We start from the raw sequence: 20269 nt of genomic DNA, 5'->3' as shown, positions 1-20269 counted from the left end.
TACTCCTACTTGTAATTGAGTATTTTACAGTGTGGTATAAGTGCTTTTACCTTTTTTTTTTTTAAAGGATCTTAATACTTCCTCCACCACTGCCTCGATTGCAAAGCTCCAAATCGTTTCTTAAATAAATAATATTTTAAAACTATATTAATTATATTAAATATAATTGTCTTTATAATCATATTCTCTTATTCCAATATATTTCAAGTTATTCCCTGCATGTGTGTGAATTGGCCGCTGCGTGTCGCTTCGGATCCACTCGTGTTTTTTCGGTATCCTCCGGTGCATCTCTTTCCTGAGACTTCATGAGAAAACGAACAGCCGAGCGGCCGTCCTCCTCGTCTCTCCGGAACAGCTTTTGGACGTTTTCTGTCGATTTCGCCGATTCGGTGAACGGATTACAAGCGTTTTTGCGGGTTCCTTTCGAGTTCGTACCGGACTCGGCTGCGCTCGGGACCCACGCGCTTGTGCCCCTCGGGTTGTTGCTCGGTTATAATCGGCTCTTGTCGTGTTCGGCGGTTAGGGAAATGGACGAAGCGGACTCGGCCACGAAGGCGCTCGTGCTGGATGAACCGGAAGTGGGCTCGGATACCGAATCGGAGGCCGAAGTCACCACGATGGCCGTGATGGCGGACCCGGGAAACCTCGACATGGAAGCCGAGTGCATGCCGAACTCAGACGAGGCCGAGGCGGCTTATGCAGGCAAGCTAGTAGGCCTGAGCTGAGCATGGGAGGCGCTGAAACGCACAGTGTGACAATAATAATGGCAGTGTTGACAGCTGCACTTAGTGTTTATAATAATAATAATAACTTTATTTATATAGCGCCTTTAAAAACAGAGTTTACAAAGTGCTTTGATATACAGAGCAGCAAAAACATGACAATAATAACAATAACAACAGAAAGCTCAGTGAGACAGATTCGATACAAATAAGCTAAGAAATAAATAAACTAATATATAGATATAGATATATATGTCTGTATGTATAGTCAAATAATTTAGTAAAATAAATAAATAAAAATCAAACAGAAAAGTGACGACATCACATAAAAGTCAGTCTGTAAAAATGTGTTTTAAGAAATGATTTAAACAACAACACACACACACACACATGCTGAAACAAAGTATATGTTTAAACTCTAAAAATGAAAGTGTTACGTTGTGTTTAAATTACGTTTGATAAGCAGGTTTAGTTCAGTGTGTGTCTGCGGTAAAGCCTGTTTCCTTCTAGTAATTCATATGAAATGTTGGTACCTGTTCTGTTACCTATATATTATATCATAAATATATATATATATATATATATATATATATATATATATATTATCATAGAGGGTTGAAAATAATTTACTTTCTTTATACGACATTCCAGATGTCCAAACTGCTAACAGACACATTTTAAATATGTAATTATTTATTACATTTAAAGTTGTTAACTTTATTTTGTGGTACACATCAACAGTTTGATATTTGCCAAACTCCCATCAGTTATCGGGCAATTTAAAGATGTGTAGCTTCCTGATTGCGAATACCTCACAAATATACTATTGCACTTGTACTCCATGTACTGATCTGAACGCGTTGCCAAATTCTGCATTGACTAAAATAATAAAGCAACTACAAAACCTTAGTAAACTTCAAACTGTTGAGATTGTAACGTCAGTTTGTGAGGGTAGATAGTTTGTCAAATAATGATGACAATGCAACATTCATACATTTCTGAAGTTATTTCTAAATTCTACATTATGGCAAATGTAGAATAGTTCTTGTGATTTTGGTGATATTTATCTTCCATTATTGCCTGTGTGTCTCTACTGCTGCCATCACACTACTAAAGTTAGCCTGTGATATTATACGTGTATCCTAACATATCACAGGAGTACTGTGGTAGCTATACCACAGAAGAAGTACTGATCTGGAGATGTATGTTTTAATGACATATTTTATTCTTGTCGTTGATCAGAGGTGACGGCTGTGACGGTGGCGGACGTTCATTCTGGAGAGGACAACGTCTTCACCACGACGGTCGCCACGTCAGGAAGTCTCCCTGAACACGTGCTGGTACATCAACACGACTACTACTAATACTACTGCACATGCTCAGTGTCGCTCGTACCCAGGCTGTGCTTTCAGATCAGCTTCAAAATGTACTTTTCTGTTTTTTTAACAGCATCTTTAAATACTTTGTTTACTTCTGGGTGGATTAGTAACGTAATACTGTGTCATTTATATGCATCTCATATGTTTTTATATGTAAAAAGTAACTTTTAGTGACAAATAAATGTAAAAAGTACAATATTTCCATCTGAAATGTTGTTGAGTAGAAGTATAAAGTATCATAAAGATGGAAATAATAAGTACAGTATAAAACAAAAAGTATATTTGAGTAAACACATTGCTGGAGGCACTGCCATCTGCTGGTGAAACAAATGTGTTTCAAATAAGTCCAGTTCACTGTGGATGAAAAGCTCAGATCCATTATAGTTATAGTTATAGTTATAGTATGTTATATCAGGAATAAGTACCTACATTATGAATCATTTCTCTGCATAATTAGACGGCTGGTTTGGAGGAGTGGTCACTTTAGAGCGAGAGGGGCTCGTTCTTTAACCACAAGGTTGCCGGTTCGATCCCCGGCTCCTACTGTCCGCGTGTCGAAGTGCCTTTGAGCGAGACACTAGAGCCAAAGTTGCAGCAGCCCATCACTCCTAGATGTTTAGGATGGGTTAACGCAGAGGTTAAAATTCATGTATGTAATTGTACGTACATGACGATTGTAATAAAGTTTAAATTTAAAAAAAAAAGTTTAAAGGACCGCTAAAAAGCTCCTAAAGGCCCACTAGAACCTCAATCATTGTACTTTTCTGTGCTTCTCCTCATTACCTTCTTTTATCTAAGTGTATATACCGTGTGTGTGCGTGTGCATGTGTGTGTGTGTGTGTGTGTGTGTGTGTGTCACAGAGTGGGAGGACAACCCTCCAGCTGGGTGATGGTCTCAGCACCCAGAAGGCCACCTTGATCATGGTTCACACCGATGGCAGCATCGTGGAGGCTACTGGCCTCAAGTCTGCTGTATCAATGACATCAGGTACGTGTGTGTGTGTGTGTGTGTGAGAGAATGTGTGTGTTTGTGTGTGTTTTGCAGTCCTGACAAGGTCCCGCTATCTCTGAAAAAAGACCTGAACTGGCAGTGAGGTCCACCACTCTCTCAGACTGATCCATGTGTGTGTGTGTGTGTGTGTGTGTGTGTGTGTGTGTGTGTCCTCAGACCCACAGACTCCGCCCACCCCACTGACTCCGCCCCAGGACAAGGACTCCTGCTCCAAGTACAACTGGGACCCCTCGGTCTACAACAGCGAGCTGCCGGTCCGCTGCAGGAACACCAGCGGAGTCCTCTACAAGACCCGGCTGGGATCAGGTGATCAACAGCAGGCTCGATGAATTCTTATTTTATTCTTATTTTAGTTCATTTACCTTTGTCTCATTTCTGTCCTTGTGCTGCTGCAACAACCGCATTCATTTATATTTTCTTAATCTCGGGAGTCGTCGTTAACGTTTCTCCTTCGGGCTCGTGGCTTTGACTTTTTAGTTTTTAATCAAAGAACCAGATGTATTTTCTTCTCACTGTTCTACTCTGTGGTACTGTCTCCTGAGTCGCGAGCCACTCTGACGCTGGTGTGTCTGTGTTCAGGGGGGAAAGGTCGCTGCATCAGACACAACCAGCAGTGGTTCACCCCCACAGAGTTTGAGGGTCTGGCGGGACGAGCGAGCAGCAAAGACTGGAAGAGGAGCATCAGATACGCTGGCAGGCCTCTGCTCTGCCTCATACAGGTACTACTGTATACTATCTGTAGTACTACACTGTACTGCAGGAGTACATGCCACTACATGATGCTACACAAAGCGATTTTTACAATTTGCAGGCTGAGCAACTGATTGTGAACACAGAGCTGAAGTATTTCTTTGTGTGTGCGTAGGAGCGTATCCTCAACCCCCACGCTGCTTCCTGCACCTGTGCAGCCTGCTGTGATGACCTGACAGGGGTGAGTTAGCAGGGATTTTTACTCGGCCACAGAACGGGACACAAAGTTACGGGACAGTACGTTACGGGACGCAACGCTACGGGACGCAACGTTACGGGATACAACGTTACGGGACACAAAGTTACGGGACAGTACGTTACGGGACAGTACGTTACGGGTGGCAACGATATGGGACACAGCATTACGGGACACAACAATACGGGACAGAGCATTACGGGACAGAGCTTTATGGGATGCAGCGTTACGGGACACAACGCTATGGGACACAGCATTACGGGACAGAGCATTACGGGACGCAGCGTTACGGGACACCTGCACCTGTGCAGCCTGCTGTGATGACCTGACAGGGGTGAGTTAGCAGGGATTTTTACTCGGCCACAGAACGGGACACAAAGTTACGGGACACAGCGTTACGGGACACAACGCTATGGGACACAGCATTACGGGACGCAGCGTTACGGGACGCAGCGTTACGGGACGCAGCGTTACGGGACGCAGCGTTACGAGACGCAGCGTTACGGGACGCAACGCTACGGGACGCAGCGTTACGGGACGCAGCGCTACGGGACGCAGCGTTACGGGACGCAACGCTACGGGACGCAGCGTTACGGGACGCAGCGTTACGGGACGCAGCGTTACGGGACGCAGCGTTACGGGTTAACAGCGTTGCGGGTTATCAGGTTGAAGAATCACTTTGGAAACAAAAGATGGATATTTGCTGTCATTTTTGGACACCTTATAAATTGAAGGTGTTAATTGATGAATTGAAGGAACGATTGCATTTAATGGTTCATCAGATCAGTTCAGTCAGACAGCAGGATGATTCAGTTTGTGTTTGTCTGCTTCTTTCTCTTCAGTGTCCAAAGGATGGAGAGACTCTGGAAGCAGAAAACATCAGCATGGTAAATTTAATTTAGTTCTGTTCTGTAGCTGTGACCTTTGTTTTATCTTCCTGGGATTTATTTCAACTGTTTGCTGATGTTTTATAGACTAAAACGTATTGTTTTTCATATTCTTTGATCCGATAATTCCTGACTTAAAATGATAATTTCACCAGTTTTGGACAAAGTTTTTGTTTCGCTGACATTTAACATTTGACAACTTTGGCTTCTTTTGTTTAATGAGCGAAAAAAAAGTTGTTTTATATTTAAAGTATTGGAGGAAGAACATAAACAAATAATTTCATCTCCTTGTTGCTGAGTTAAAGCACCTTCTCATGTCTCCATCAGACCGGTCCAGTCCGCCTCTTCGTCCCGTACAAGAGACGGAAGAAGGACAACGAGCCTCTGGTCGCCTCCCCAAAGAAGGAGCTCCCCACCACCAAAAACATTACGCTGACGCCGGGGACCACGTGTACGTCAGGTGACCTCAGCCCGACTGTGATTGGTGGAGCCTCACAGCAGAAGAAGAGAAAAGATAGTTTGTGGTTCAGGATCAGCCGGTTTATGGCCGTTAAATCAGATTATTTCATAGATTCATGGGCTCACAGTCACAATATAAAGTCTGAGGAATAATATCCTCCATTATAAGACTTTTAAGAGGTTTTCATTTCCTGATCTTTGACCTGTGGAAACGACCCTCATATTCTGGTCTCATCATCCTGTTAAAGCACGTCTGAGTTATCTAAATGAATGAGATGCTGACACACTGACTAGTTGGTGGTCCTCTGAATAGGACGTGAACATTTAATCCTTAAAGACTTCAGAAGTTTCCTGCTTGTCCAAACATGTCTCACCGCGTCTGTCCTCCACCAACAGTCACGGTGTCCCCGTCGGGACAGTTCACCACCTCGGGCACTTTGACATTTGAGCGCTCGCCAACGGGAGACGCAACCGCCGCCGCGGCCGCCGCTGCCGCCATCATCTCGGAGGGCTCGGCGCAGAGCGAGGTGTTCGCCAGCACAGCAGGTACCAGGTCCATGACGTCATCGATGCGTTTGTGTGTCTCAGGGGTCACATGGAGTCCAGATCCAACAGGGAACCGCATTCACCAAAGAAAGACAAGATCTCAGTATTATGACTTCTATATTTCATGATTATGGCAAAATCAATTAAGACAAAATATTTCATAATTATGACAAAGAATCTTCAAATATTCACAAAAAACTCATAATGTTGCCAAGAAATCTCATAATTAAGACAAAACATCTTGTGATTATGACAAAACTCTCATGATTATGTCAAGAAACCCGCAATTATGACAATAAAATGTAACAAATATAAGGAATGTGATAGTTATGACAACAAATCTCATCACTGTGATGAAAAATCTCATAATTAAGACAAAATATCTTTTGATAATGACAAAGAAATCGTATGAACAGCCGTCATGCTCTTCTTTAGTTTAGTATTTATCTTGTTTCCAAATCGAAGAACAGGAAATGCATCATTGTGCAAAGGATTGTGGGTGTTTTGGGAGTGTGCAGGACACACACACACACGCATCCTTGAAGTCCTCTGAAGTAAATAATAATAATACTTTTATTAAAGGTTGAAAGACTCCGTCCTTGGCATATTTTTAAGCATCCTTGACATTGTGACAGGCCTCAGGTGGGATTCGATGACGTAGCGTTCTTGAAACTTTAAGGATCCTTCCTCGACTTCCTGCTGTGTTTGACCACCAGCAGGTTCCTCGTCTTCACTTTGAAAAACCTCATCATCTGCTGCATGTAAAAAAACCCAGACACGACTCCGTGGGTCGTCCAGGATGTTTATTTCCTCCTTAATCATCTGTCCCACAATCCCCTACATCGCCGCTGACCCGCAGCTTATCCATCATCCTATCAGGTGTCGGGGAAGCACGGCGGCTGCTCTCTGATTGGCTGTCGTGTTTCTGTAATGAGCTCTCAGGAGAGGTCGGCTCGTGGGATCTCCCCCCTCACTCCGGACCATTTCTATTATTAATGATATTATCAGCTGACAAAACACGCAAACCGGTGATATTTAATCCAGAACTCACACTGCTATGAATATATAAGTATCTGTTATTTAGTTACTGATTGGACCTTTTTAAACCATCACTGGGACTGTTCTGATTGGCTGGATGGCTGCTGATGTTGTTATCTGACTGCTGGGTGACACAGACACACATTAGTGATCCAGATGTCAGTACTGCCTCTCGGTCCTTCACCCCGAGGTGTGTGTGTGTGTGTGTGTGTGTGTGTGTGTGTGTGTGTGTGTGTGTGTGTGTGTGTGTGTGTGTGTGTGTGGAGTTTCAGATGAGGAGACGTGCCTCAATTCATAAAACCACACGACTGTTTACAACTGATTTTCAAAAAACAAATTTAAAGACAAACCAACGATGAGGCAGTTTGTTCTGTTCCTCCTTTATTTATTCTCAGTAGAGGTCCGTAAAGCATCTGCTGCTGTCATTTTCTAGTTCTGGTTCAAATGTGTTCTCTCTTAAAAACTCTTCACAACAAAATGTTGGAGCTAATAACGTAGCATATGAAAGTAAAGTATTATTGTCGCTCTAACTCCACTTAAATCATGTTCAGTTTCCTCGATAGCGGCCTCATAGATCGTTGATTGATTGATGAACCGATGAGCCTTTCTGATATATATATATACATATATATATATATATATATGTATATATATGTATTTATTTCTGCCGTTATTCTACAACAACAACTGAATTTCAATCCATAAAGTTGTTATTGTATCTAGCGGTGATGTCATGGGGTCCTGAAGTACACCTGTGCGTCACAGCGCCGCGGTGATAAGTTAGCAGAGAGGAGCACAATTCAGCTGCAAATTTCAAATTTACACATTCACTAAATCTAAATATTTTATTTCAAATACTGAATCAGAACAGAAGCTAAATAGTGCACAGGGAAATGTTCTTTTAGTCTCTAAATAGATTAGTATTTTTTATTATTTATCTGGTATCACATTCTCAAATGTGAGGATATTTTTTCTTTTTTCTTTAAATTAAATATTTTTAGGTTTTTGGACTATTGGTCAGACAAAACTACATAGAACATGTCACCTGTAGTTCCTTGATGTGAGGCAATAAAGTGTTATAATTAGTGTTATTACAGTGTTCTAGTGTATTATGGTGTCGGCTCTCTACCATCCTTCATGTCTCTCTTCTTCTTCTTCTCTCTCAGTGCTCACGGCGTTGCCGGCGCTGGCCGTGACCCCTCAGCCGGTTCAGGCCAAGATGGCGGTGACGTTGTCGTCGGCGGCGGCGTCTCCGTCGGCCGCGCTGGTGAGCGGGCTGGAGGTGGAGCCTGTCGGGGGGGCGGGGCCGGCGCTCAGCGAGGCGCAGAGGAACACCTGGCTGGACCTGGAGGACATGGCCAACACGCTGATGAGCAACGTCCAGCAGCTGAAGGCGCTCATCGAACAGGCCAAAAACACTGTCGGGGTCAAAAGTCAGGGAGGCAGGAAGGAGGTGAGGACACACACACACACACACACACACACGCACACACACACACTGACATATGTCTCGTTTCTCACTTTTGTGCCTCCTCGTCTCCTCGATCCAGCTTCATAGTTAACAGTATGAAGCTGAAAAAACAATGGACATCATATTTAATTGACGTCTCTTTGATGAGAACTCCTCTCTCTCCTCGCGTCACTTCCTCGCCTCCTCTGCTTGCGTCTCCCTTGGACGGGACTAGGATATAAGGAGAGGAGTCAAGGAAAGGAATCCAGGAGCCACAAAAACTGGGAAATGATAAAGACCTCAGTTTTAGATCAGTAGCTTTAACCGGAAATGTTTACGTATTATGATTATAAATATAAATGATGATGACTGAGTTTTATTTCTGCGTTACTGACTCTGTCTGTATGTGTGTGTGTGTGTGTGTGTGTGTGTGTGTGTGTGTGTGTTCAGTGTGGTCTCACTCAGTCGTTTCAGAACCAGATCACGTTTCAGCAGCCGGACGACTCGGAGGCCAAGAGGAGCTCTGACATCACCGAGATCATCATCAACGTATGACACACATACACACCTAAACACACACACACACACCCCCACACACACACACACACACACACACACACACACACAGACTCTCACACACACACACACACACACACACACACACAGACGTCCTACAAATAGCTAACTCTACTGTAATCTTGATTGAATACTTGAAACTAGAGATTGAGACCATAAACTCATGTTTACAATGTTTACTGAGGTAATAAATCAAGAGAGAAGTAGAGTCATTTTCTCATAGACTTCTATACAACCAGAGGAGTCGCTCGTGAGATGATGGAGGACTGAGCTCAGCTCGTTACCTGTTTGTACCTCCTGTGTCTTCTTCACGTGTTCCTAATGTGTTCACCTGCAGCAGATGTGTGTGAACTGCGGCCGGGTGGCGATGAGCGAGTGTACGGGCTGTCACAAGGTCAACTACTGCTCCGCCTTCTGCCAGAGGAAGGTAAGACTCACCCGAGGGACCGATCATCTTTTAATTTAACCTCATGTTCAAGAATGTCCCGACCAAAAACGTGTAATGCTGATAATATGATATACAGAAATAAACAAGAGTGTGATTCTAAAACAATCTGACAGACGTTGATTTATTAACTCATATGGAAGAAGATACATGCTGTATTTTGTATGTTTCCTTCACAAGCAGACATTACATTAGCTCTGGTTATTAGCTATTAGCAGCAGTTAGCTGTTTGGAGACTTTACATAGTCTTATTTTGTACACGTGTGTGTGTGTGTGTGTGTGTGTGTGTGTGTGTGTGTGTGTGTGTGTGTGTGTGTGTGTGTGTGTGTGTGTGTGTGTGTGTGTTACGGTAAGTAGTAGTGCTGTAGTATTAGATGAGGGTAAATATGGTAATTCACAAAATAGCACAGGTATTTATGTGTAGGTTTAAAGATTAAACATGCAAAAATGTATCAATAGCTTCATCTCAATAGTAAAAAAGAAACCAATGAATTTAAACAATCTGCAGAGAATCACAGCTTGTTTTTGTTGTTGTTTTTTTCCCTACTGCAGGACTGGAAGGAGCATCAGCACACCTGCTGTCAATCATCGGGGGGCGTGTCTGTCCAGGAGGAGGAGCCACTCATGGACATGGACAAAGTGAAATGAAGGTTGTTTCATCGGACAGGAAGTCCTTATATGGTGCAAAGAGGAGCGGAGTCTGTTCTAAAGGCTTAAAATCTCCCCACTGGAGCTTTTATTGTGAAGGTTTTCCTCCAGATCAGACAGGAAACGACGGTCTGTGGACTTCTGAGAGATGACCTCATCGTATAAACTTAATGTTTGTGAATGTGTTTCTCTTTCACTTCAATACAGAGTCAAGGTTTCACGACCAGTATGCTGTTTAATAAAGCAAGACAAGATGGTTTAGGGCTTTAACTAAATATTATTTTATTACCAATTAATCTGTCAAGTTAATTATTTTATTAATAACCCTAATTATGTTGTTTTTTTACATTTAATTTATTATATTTTATTTTATTGTATGTTTTTCACTACCTGTCCTGGTTAATAAAGTTCAGTAGAATTATAGTAAAAATACTATTAAATTGGACAATACTTAAAGATGAGTTATCTGTCTGTTGGTTATGGTATTTATAATTTTTTTATCATTAAGAGTCAGATTTCGAAGCTCCGCAGCGTTTCTGTTTTTTACTTGTGATTCAAACTTAAGGACAGGAATTAAAGCTTGTATATAGATATATAGATATGAAGATATGTGTGGCTGTAAAGTGTGGCTGTCCATATACTTTTGATCTTGTGTATCCGGTTTGTCAAAGTCATTTTTATTTTTTTACTATGACACGTTTCCCCTCATGGTGAACCAGAACAAATAAATTAGTTTAATTTAATAAATAAAGTGTTTTCTACAATAACCTCTCCATTGATTTATTATCATTACAAACGGGACATTAAATCTTCTATTATTCTATATATTAAGTCTTTTCAGAAGAGACTTCTGTCTTTATTCATCTCCTCAGATGTTTATTTAATAAGTTCATCTATTAATGAAATTCAGATTTCAGGTGTTATTTTATTATCCATCCAGAGTCTCGGGCCTGGGGGTTCAGTTTCATATTTGTTCGTATATTATCTGCTTTTATATTGAGTTTAGCTGCAGACGGAGTTTAGTTTTTTATATTTCTGACAGGATGACATTTGATTCTTCTGCGTCTCCGCCCCAGCGGCGCTCAGGTGTCTGCTGCCCCCCCCCCCGCAGGACCACACATGTCCTACGTTAACGTCTTAACAGTCCTTGTAGACACTGATGGAGGACTAAATCTGAGGCTGTGTGGATATTATGTTTGAGTTTAAATACTTTTTTTAGTGTGAAACTCTCGTTTTGTTCCTCAGACTACCAAAGTCTCATTTTGCGATAAACTTTGTAATAATAAAAGTAACATCATAATAATAAGAACCGTGGATTTTGTCCCCCAATTATTTAACTGGAAGCACGTTGAGGATCTAATTTTAAGTATATTTTTTGAGGTACTTCTACTTTACTTGAGCGTTTCCATTTCATGCTTCATTATGCTTCTACTCGACATGTCAACGGGACATATTGTCCCTTTTTAACTCATTTACTTAATATTACTCAATGTTGCAGATTCAGATTATTAAAACAAAATATAATCAACAAATAAATGATGTTGATTATAGATTCCTGTAAGATGCCCGTTATCAGTTCACACAATTTATAACTCAGTATTATATATGTTTTATTCTGAAATGAGTCATTCTGCATGAGTAAACTGCATTTTGATTCGTATACTTTTGTACTTTTTACTTGCTTGTTAATCATCTTCAAAAGCATTTAAAATATTTTTGTTGAGGTTGTCATTGCATTCTGACAACAATCAATGAATCAAATGCTCTGACAAAATTTTAAATAAAAAGAAAATCTGGTGTCTTTGTCTTTTCTTCTCTGGTCACAGCAGCTGAATGTTTCATGATCACATTTTGTTGATTCATTTTTTACAAATATGAATCAAGAATTCATCTTTAAATTACACATGAATACACACCAGACAGAGATCTCTTTATTTGTCTTTTAATTGTAAATTGATGAAAACTAAAACCTTAAACATCTTTTTTTAAATATAAAATAAGTGGTATAACTTCATCCAATAATGTGTGCCAGCATTCATAATGTATTTTATATACAATAATCAGACATTAAAACATTTGTATTTGGCACCCAGATATTTAAGGAATGTTTAAATGCTTCTTATTTCTGAGTACATTGTTTTTGATGATTCAACAGTCTTGAAGGCAGGTTATGCAGTTATTAGAATGAATTAGACGACATTAGATAATATCAATCAGTGGCTTAATGTCTGTGTGTTGGAGTAGAAAAACATTTACAGACAAAAAGAAACAAAATATTGATCAGAAAGGGAAGAATCAATAATGTTTACACCGAAAATCACCAATAATATAGATGTGTTTCATTAAATGAAAGAGTCTCTCTGTAGAAAATCAAGTGTTTGTTCTACTCAGTGTGATTGACAGGAGAGATGATCAGAGGAGCAGAGTTTTTACCACCATCATTATTAGATGGACTAAAAAATGGGTAGAGTTTCTCAGTGAAGCAGCAGCCAGTAAAGGAGTAGATAAGAGCTGCAGCATCAACGTCATAAAAGGAGACCAGACCCTCCTCATAATCCACAAACACCCCCACCTTCTGAGGCTGAGACTTCAGAGAGAGAAGAACTGGAGGGCCAGCAAGAGCTCTGTACTCATTCCTCAAACATATCGTCCAGTAACCATTCTGAGGAGTCGCTGTAATGCTTCCCTTCCTGTTGATCGACTCTCTGGCCACTCCTAAATCCCACTCAGTCTTCCCTTTAACCTGAACCTCGTAGTAAAATCTTCCTGAAGAGAAACTCTGCTTTGCTAAGACAATAGCACAAGTATCAAATCTCTTTGGATTGTCTGGGAGATTCGTCTTTACATCACCACATTTAACTTGTTTTCCATCATGAGACAGGATGAGATAAGGATTTGCTGAATCAGGATCAAGTGTCACATCCACTGCAGACTGCTGGACCCTCTTCAGCTCGGCCTCAGTAAACAGCTTCTTCATCGGTTTACTGAGCGTCTCCTCCAGCTGATTCACAGCTCTCACCACAGTCCCCTCATATGAAGGTGGACTGACTCTGACTCCTGTCCAGTCCTTGGTGGGTGGAGCAGAGTTCAGGGTCCTGAAGCTCTGGAGGAGGTGGAGGTGGTCTTCAGAGCGTGAGAGCTGCTCCACCTCAGTGCTTCTCTTCTTCAGCTCAGAGATTTCCTGTTCCAGCTCTTTGATGAAGCCTTCAGCCTGTTTCTCTGTCTTTCTCTGCTTCTCTTTGATCGTGTCGATGAGCTCGGCCTGGCTTCTCTCAACAGACTCCTTCAGAGCGGTGAAGACCTGAACACCATCTGCTATCTCTCTGTCTGCATCTTCCTCACTGAGCTCCACTGAGTGTTTGATCTCCTGAATCTTCACTCGTCTCTTCTGGATCATCTGCTGAATTTCAGCCTCAGTCTTCCCCAGCTCGGCCTTTTTTCCTTCATATTCTTCTTTCAGAGGAACAACATCATGGTTCTTGTGGTCTAAAACAGTGCAGAACATGCAAACACACATCTGGTCGGTCTTACAGAACAGCTCCAGCTGTTTATCGTGTTTCGTACACATCCTGCCTTCCAGGTTCTCCACAGGGTCGATCAGCTGATGTCTTTTCAGACCTGACGTTGTCAGATGAGGCTCCAGGTGAGTCACACAGTAGGAGACCAGACACACCAGGCAGGACTTCAGGGCCTTCAGTTTGGTTCCAGTGCAGACATCACAGGGAACTTCTCCTGGTTTGGCAGCTTGTTGCTCTGAGCTGCTGCTGGCTTTCTGTTGAGCTGACTGTCTGTACTGAGCAACCATCTCACAGATCAAAGTATTGACCCGCAGCTCAGGTCTTCTGTAGAAAAGCTTGTTACAGTTTGGACACTGAAAAGGGACATTAATGTTCCAGTGTTCAGTGATGCAGGTTTTACAGAAGTTGTGTCCACATGGTATGGCGACTGGATCAGTGAACACGTCCTGACAGATGGAGCACAGAAACTGATCTTCAGTCAGCAGACAGCTGGCAGCAGACATATCTTCACTCTGAGGACAACAAGGGTGGAAAAACCAAACTGTTATAACATATCTTTTGATTATTTGTTAAATAAAATCAAACTTTGATTAGTTTAATATAAGAAGAGCCATCCTGAGCCCTCTAAACGACCGTGTTTGGAAGGCTGAAAAGAAACCAGTTAGCTACCTTTAGAGATGCCCCCGAAAACTGGTTCTAACCAGAATCATGTGGACATGGACAGGTTGTCATTGTTTGTGTTAAAGAGGCACGAAGTTAAAACAATATGCACTTTGTTGTACATTGTTTAATCTCAGTTGTCAAATTCCGTGAACTGACACCACAATGCAGTGAATACATACATAATTCCTGTTTTTTTGCCATTTTTGGAGTATTTTTTCTTCTTCAGTTACACAGATATCATGATGTATTGTAGATGATTGTCCTGTAATGTATCGAGTATCACAGAATCGTTGTATAGTGATACCATCTTTACCGTGGGTAACATATCAGGATAGTATCCTGAGTTACTCTGTGATTCCCACTCTTTACTTGTCATCAGAGTGTCACGGTTTGAGACTATTTTCCAAAGATCAGACTGAGTTTGTTTGTGTTGTGTATTTTTTCAGACTGAACTAGTGAAGGTGGATCACTCTGCCTTTTATTCTCTCTGGTTTAACATCATTTTTTAAGGCTGCCTCTGGCTGATCCCTGCCTGCTGCCAGTCACTTATATGACTGTTGCATTTGGGAATTAGCTGCTTGTTCGTTTATCAAGGAATATATATAAAAAAAATGTATAATAAAACAATAATAAACTAATCTGATGTCTTAAGCCCTGATCATTTAAATAGTAAAATCACAATAGAATTCAATAAAAAAAACAACAACACAATGTTATTCCTTAATTACTGTCACATCTCATAATAAATAATATAATAATACAGCTACCCTGCTGTTTGTATTGTTATTAAGGTTTAAAAATATTAAAAGTAGACAAAAGAAATGTAAATATTGAAGAAGAAGAAATATTGTGCAGAATAAAAGACGGAAGCTAACTGCTCTGGACTGCAGGATATTATATATAATATTATTTATCTTTACAACTCTCACGACCTTTGATTGGAGCTCAGTTAAACATTTACTCTGAGTTGAACTTCCTGTCTGAGTAGAGCTGAGGTTTTGAGTTCAAACAGGAAACAGGTCTGTGAATTAGCTTAAGCTAATGCTAGCTGTGACTGTATTCTGTCTAACCTTTAACTAGTCAGAGTTCAGTCACTGTGGTTTAGTTTCTACCTCTGATGGTTTTATCTAAAATGACACATTTCTACGGCTTAATATTCTTTATATGATAAAACAAGATGTAAAACAGTCAGATTCTGGTTTGAACTAAACTTTGTATATTGTGTATTTAGTCTGTAGAACAGTGTACTCACCAGAGTTTGTCAGAGACTCTGTTGTGTTGTTGAGAAAAAGCTGCTGGATTCAGTTGAATGTTTCTTTAGAGAGAAACAGAGAGACTTGTCTCGACTGCAGCTCTGCTGTCGCTCAGACTAACTTTATTTTCAGTTCAGGAAATGTGACTTTGAAGCTCTCCTCTTTCGGAGTTGCTCCTCCTCTCAGTGGCCGTCTCCAACAGGTAGGGGTGGAGGAAGTATTCAGATCCTTAACTGAAGTAAAAGTACAAATACCACACTGAGAAAATACTTCACTTCAAGTAAAAGTCCTGCATTCAAAACCTAACTAAAGTAAAAGTATCAGCTAAATCTACATGAAGTAAAAGTACTTATAGTACAGTAAAATATACAGGAGTAAAAAGTACAATATGTACCTCTGAGATAAAGTGGAGTAAAAAGTATAAAGTAGCATGAAGTGGAAATACACAAATAAATTACCTCATAATTGTACTTAAATACAATCGTTGACTAAATGTAAGATATAAAAAGACAAATCCAGGAAAAACTGTTTGTTATTATTCTGTTGAGGATCAGCAGAGAGGAGGACTGTATGGAATTAAAATATCAAGATACAAAACTTTTCTTCTGGTCACAGCAGCTGAATGTTTCATGATCAGATTTTATTGATTCATTATAAAATGAATAAAAGATTCAGCATTAATTTACCCCTGAAAACATATTATTTTCTTTTAATTTAAAAATGATGAAAACTAAAACCCTTTAGCTAAAAATAAGTGGTATGGCTTTATCCGATAATTTGTTCCAGTATTCATAATGTATTATATATACAATAATCAAACGATTAAATATGTTAATTTGGCACCCAGATATTTAAAGAATGCTTCTTATTCCTGAGTACATTGTTTTTGATGATTCAACAGTCTTGAAGGCAGGTTATGCAGTTATTAGAATGAATTAGACTACATTAGATAATATCAATCAGTGGCTTAATGTCTGTGTGTTGGAGTAGAAAAACATTTACAGACAAATAGGAAAAACCCATTGATCAGAATGTGAACAATCAATAATGTTTACAGCATAAATCACCAATAATATAGATTTGTTACATTAAATGAAAGAGTCTCTCTGTAGAAAATCAAGTGTTTGTTCTACTCAGTGTGATTGACAGGAGAGATGATCAGAGGAGCAGAGTTTTTACCACCGTGATTATTAGATGGACTAAAGAATGGGTAGAGTTTCTCAGTGAAGCAGCAACCAGTAAAGGAGTAGATAAGAGCTGCAGCATTAACGTCATAAAAGGAGACCAGACCCTTCTCATAATCCACAAACACCCCCACCTTCTGAGGCTGAGACTTCAGAGAGAGAGGGACTGAAGGGTCATCACAAGCTCCGTAATCATTCTCATTCATCAACCATATCGTCCAGTAACCATTCTGAGGGCTTGCTCTAATGTTTCCCTTCCTGTTGATCGACTCTCTGGCCACACCTAAATCCCACTCAGTCTTCCCTTTAACCTGAACTTCGAAGTAAAATCTTCCTGAACAGAATCTCTGCTTTGCTAAGACAATAGCACAAGTATCAAATCTCTTTGGATTGTCTGGGAGTTTCTTCTTCACATCACCAAGTTTAACTTGTTTTCCATCATTAGACAGGATGAGATAAGGATTTGCTGAACCAGGATCAAGTGTCACATCCACTGCAGACTGCTGGACCCTCTTCAGCTCGACCTCAAACAGCTTCTTCATCAGTTTACTGAGCGTCTCCTCCAGCTGATCCAAAGCTCTCCTCACAGTTCCCTCATGTGAAGGTGGACTGACTCTGACTCCTGTCCAGTTCTTGGTGGGTGGAGCAGTGTTCAGGGTCCTGAAGCTCTGGAGGAGGTGGAGGTGGTCTTCAGAGCGTGAGAGCTGCTCCACCTCAGTGCTTCTCTTCTTCAGCTCAGAGATTTCCTGTTCCAGCTCTTTGATGAAGCCTTCAGCCTGTTTCTCTGTCTTTCTCTGCTTCTCTTTGATCGTGTCGATGAGCTCGGCCTGGCTTCTCTCAACAGACTCCTTCAGAGCGGTGAAGATCTGAACACCATCTGCTATCTCTCTGTCTGCATCTTCCTCACTGAGCTCCACTGAGTGTTTGATCTCCTGAATCTTCAGTCGTCTCTTCTGGATCATCTGCTGAATTTCAGCCTCAGTCTTCCCCAGCTCTGCCTTCTTTCCTTCATATCCTTGTTTCAGAGGAACAACATCATGGTTCTTGTGGTCTAAAACAGTGCAGAGCATACAGACACACATCTGGTCGGTCTTACAGAACAGCTCCAGCAGTTTATCGTGTTTTGTACACATCCTGTCTTCCAGGTTCTCCACAGGGTCGATCAGCTGATGTCTTTTCAGACCTGATCTTGTCAGATGAGGCTCCAGGTGAGTCTCACAGTAGGAGACCCGACACACCAGGCAGGACTTCAGGGCCTTCAGTTTGGTTCCAGTGCAGACGTCACAGGGAACTTCTCCTGGTTTGGCAGCTTGTTGCTCTGAGCTTCTGCTGCTGGCTTTCTGTTGAGCTGACTGTCTGAACTGAGCAGCCATCTCAGAGATCAAAGTATTGACCTGCAGCTCAGGTCTGGTGTTAAAAACCTTGTTACAGTTTGGACACTGATAGGGGACATTAACGTTCCAGTGTTGAGTGATGCAGGTTTTACAGAAGTTGTGTCCACATGGTATGGCGACTGGATCAGTGAACACATCCAGACAGATGGAGCACAGAAACTGATCTTCAGTCAGCAGACAGCTGGCAGCAGACATATCTACACTCTGAGGACAACAAGGGTGGAAAAACAAAACTGTTATAACATATCTTTTGATTATTTGTTAAATAAATCAAGCTATGATTAGTAGAATATAAGAAGAGTCATCCTGAGCCCTCTAAATCAGAGGTCCCTAACCTTTTTTGCGACACGGTCCGGTTTCATGTAAGACAATATTGTCACGGATCGGCATTCAACGTGTGGCGGATAAACATGACGAAATAAAATGATACGATCGGCATTAAAACAAATAAATACATAAATAAATACAACTCACAATAACTTTGAATCAGTGGGAGCCCTGAGCTTGTTTCTCTGCAATGAGACGGTCCCATCTGGGGGTGATAGGAGACAATGACACCCGAAGTGTGTTCCTCATGTCCAGACTGCGTTGTGTATTTTTTCAGACTGAACTAGTGAAGGTGGATCACTGCCTTTTATTCTCTGTGGTTTAACATCATTTTTTAAGGCTGCCTCTGGCTGATCTCTGCCTGCTTCCAGTCACTCATATGACTGTTGCATTTGGGAATTAGCTGCTTGTTCGTTTATCAAGGAATATATATAATTATTGTAATAATAAAACAATAATAAACGAATCTGATGTCTTAAGCCCTGTTCATTTAAATAGTAAAATCACAATAGAATTCAATTAAAAAAAACAACAACACAATGTTATTCCTTAATTATTGTCACATCTCATAATAAATAATACAATAATACTGCTACCCTGCTGTTTCGATTGTTATTAAGGTTTAAAAATATTAAAAGTAGACAAAAGAAATTTAAATATTGAAGAATAAGAAATATTGTATAATATTGGATAATATATATAATATTATTTATCTTTACAACTCTCACGACCTCCGATGGAGCTCAGTTAAACATTTGCTCTGAGTTGAACTTCCTGTCTGAGTAGAGCTGAGGTTTTGAGTTCAAACAGGAAACAGGTCTGTGAATTAGCTTAAGCTAATGCTAGCTGTGACTGTATTCTGTCTAACCTTTAACTAGTCAGAGTTCAGTCACTGTGGTTTAGTTTCTACCTCTGATGATTTTATCTAAAATGACATATTTCTATGGCTTAATATTCTTTATATGATAAAACAAGATGTAAAACAGTCAGATTCTGGTTTGAACTAAACTTCGTATATTGTGTATTTAGTCTTTGTAGAACAGTGTACTCACCAGAGTTTGTCAGAGACTCTGTTGTGTTGTTGAGAAAAAGCTGCTGGATTCAGTTGAATGTTTCTTCAGAGAGAAACAGAGAGACTTGTCTCGACTGCAGCTCTCACTTTCACTTTAATTTCAGGTAAAGTGACTTTGAAGCTCCTCTTTCAGTGTTGCTCCTCCTCTCAGTGAGGGAGTGGTGGAGGAAGTATTCAGATCCTTAACCAGTGGCAGGCCGTGCATTTCATACCTGGGCCTTCTGTGCTGTCCTACTACAGTTGAATTACCTCCTAATAACCTCATTATGACACATCAATCCACCAAACCTGCAGCGGATCCACGCATTCCACCACATGAACGTGGGCCGCGGTTGTAGAGATGTTTCCCTGCGAAAGTGTTCGTTGAGTTATAGATCCACTCGAGTCTCTCCAAAAGTTTTAAAATGCTATGGTGTCCTCAGGTTAGCGTAGCATAGCTCCAAACCCAGCCATAAAATGTGCAACGCTTCTCCGACGCTGTCAGCAAGAAATACCGTTCATACAAATCATTTTCCTGGCTGAGTCAGGGCTGCCAGATGTGGCGTTGACTGACCATTTCTTGGGATGTCCAGCTTTTCCTGAAATGTCTTTCTTGAGAAAGGTGTTGTTAGTAACTCCGCCACAAAATCCGTTTCTCCTCCTTATTCAGCCGTTGAGTGTTGAAAAAATAAAGCTCGGGAAAAAATAAATAAACTACACCAAGCTAAACCCTAAAAATTTTATAATTTCTTCCATATCTTTCAATTTGAA

At 40.8% G+C, this 20269-nt stretch overlaps 2 protein-coding genes across 2 annotated transcripts; one reads left to right on the top strand and one right to left on the bottom strand.

Annotated features, from left to right (window-relative positions):
• Positions 1–321: 321 nt before the first annotated feature.
• deaf1 (DEAF1 transcription factor) lies at positions 322–10838 on the top strand. Its single transcript, XM_079163799.1, has 13 exons — positions 322–702; positions 1965–2062; positions 2963–3089; positions 3270–3419; positions 3693–3832; positions 3979–4044; positions 4902–4946; positions 5274–5397; positions 5802–5951; positions 8156–8442; positions 8890–8988; positions 9353–9442; positions 10013–10838. Exons 1-13 carry the CDS (start codon positions 528–530, stop codon positions 10106–10108), a joined length of 1647 nt encoding a protein of 548 aa, XP_079019925.1. The 5' UTR covers positions 322–527; the 3' UTR covers positions 10109–10838.
• A 994-nt stretch (positions 10839–11832) lies between these two features.
• On the bottom strand, positions 11833–19612 carry LOC306698959 (uncharacterized protein). The gene is made up of 3 exons (XM_079163460.1): positions 19500–19612; positions 16681–18324; positions 11833–14138 (listed from the first exon to the last, which is right to left on the bottom strand). The coding sequence occupies exons 2-3, from the start codon at positions 18313–18315 to the stop codon at positions 12492–12494; spliced, it is 3282 nt and encodes a 1093-aa protein (XP_079019586.1). The 5' UTR covers positions 18316–18324; positions 19500–19612; the 3' UTR covers positions 11833–12491.
• Positions 19613–20269: the final 657 nt, after the last annotated feature.

Source organism: Pholis gunnellus (genome assembly GCF_910591455.1).
Source record: "Pholis gunnellus genome assembly, chromosome: 7".
Taxonomy (NCBI): Eukaryota; Metazoa; Chordata; class Actinopteri; order Perciformes; family Pholidae; genus Pholis; species Pholis gunnellus.
The sequence above is the reverse complement of the archived record's forward strand: the minus strand, read 5'-3'. Positions and strand labels throughout refer to the sequence as shown.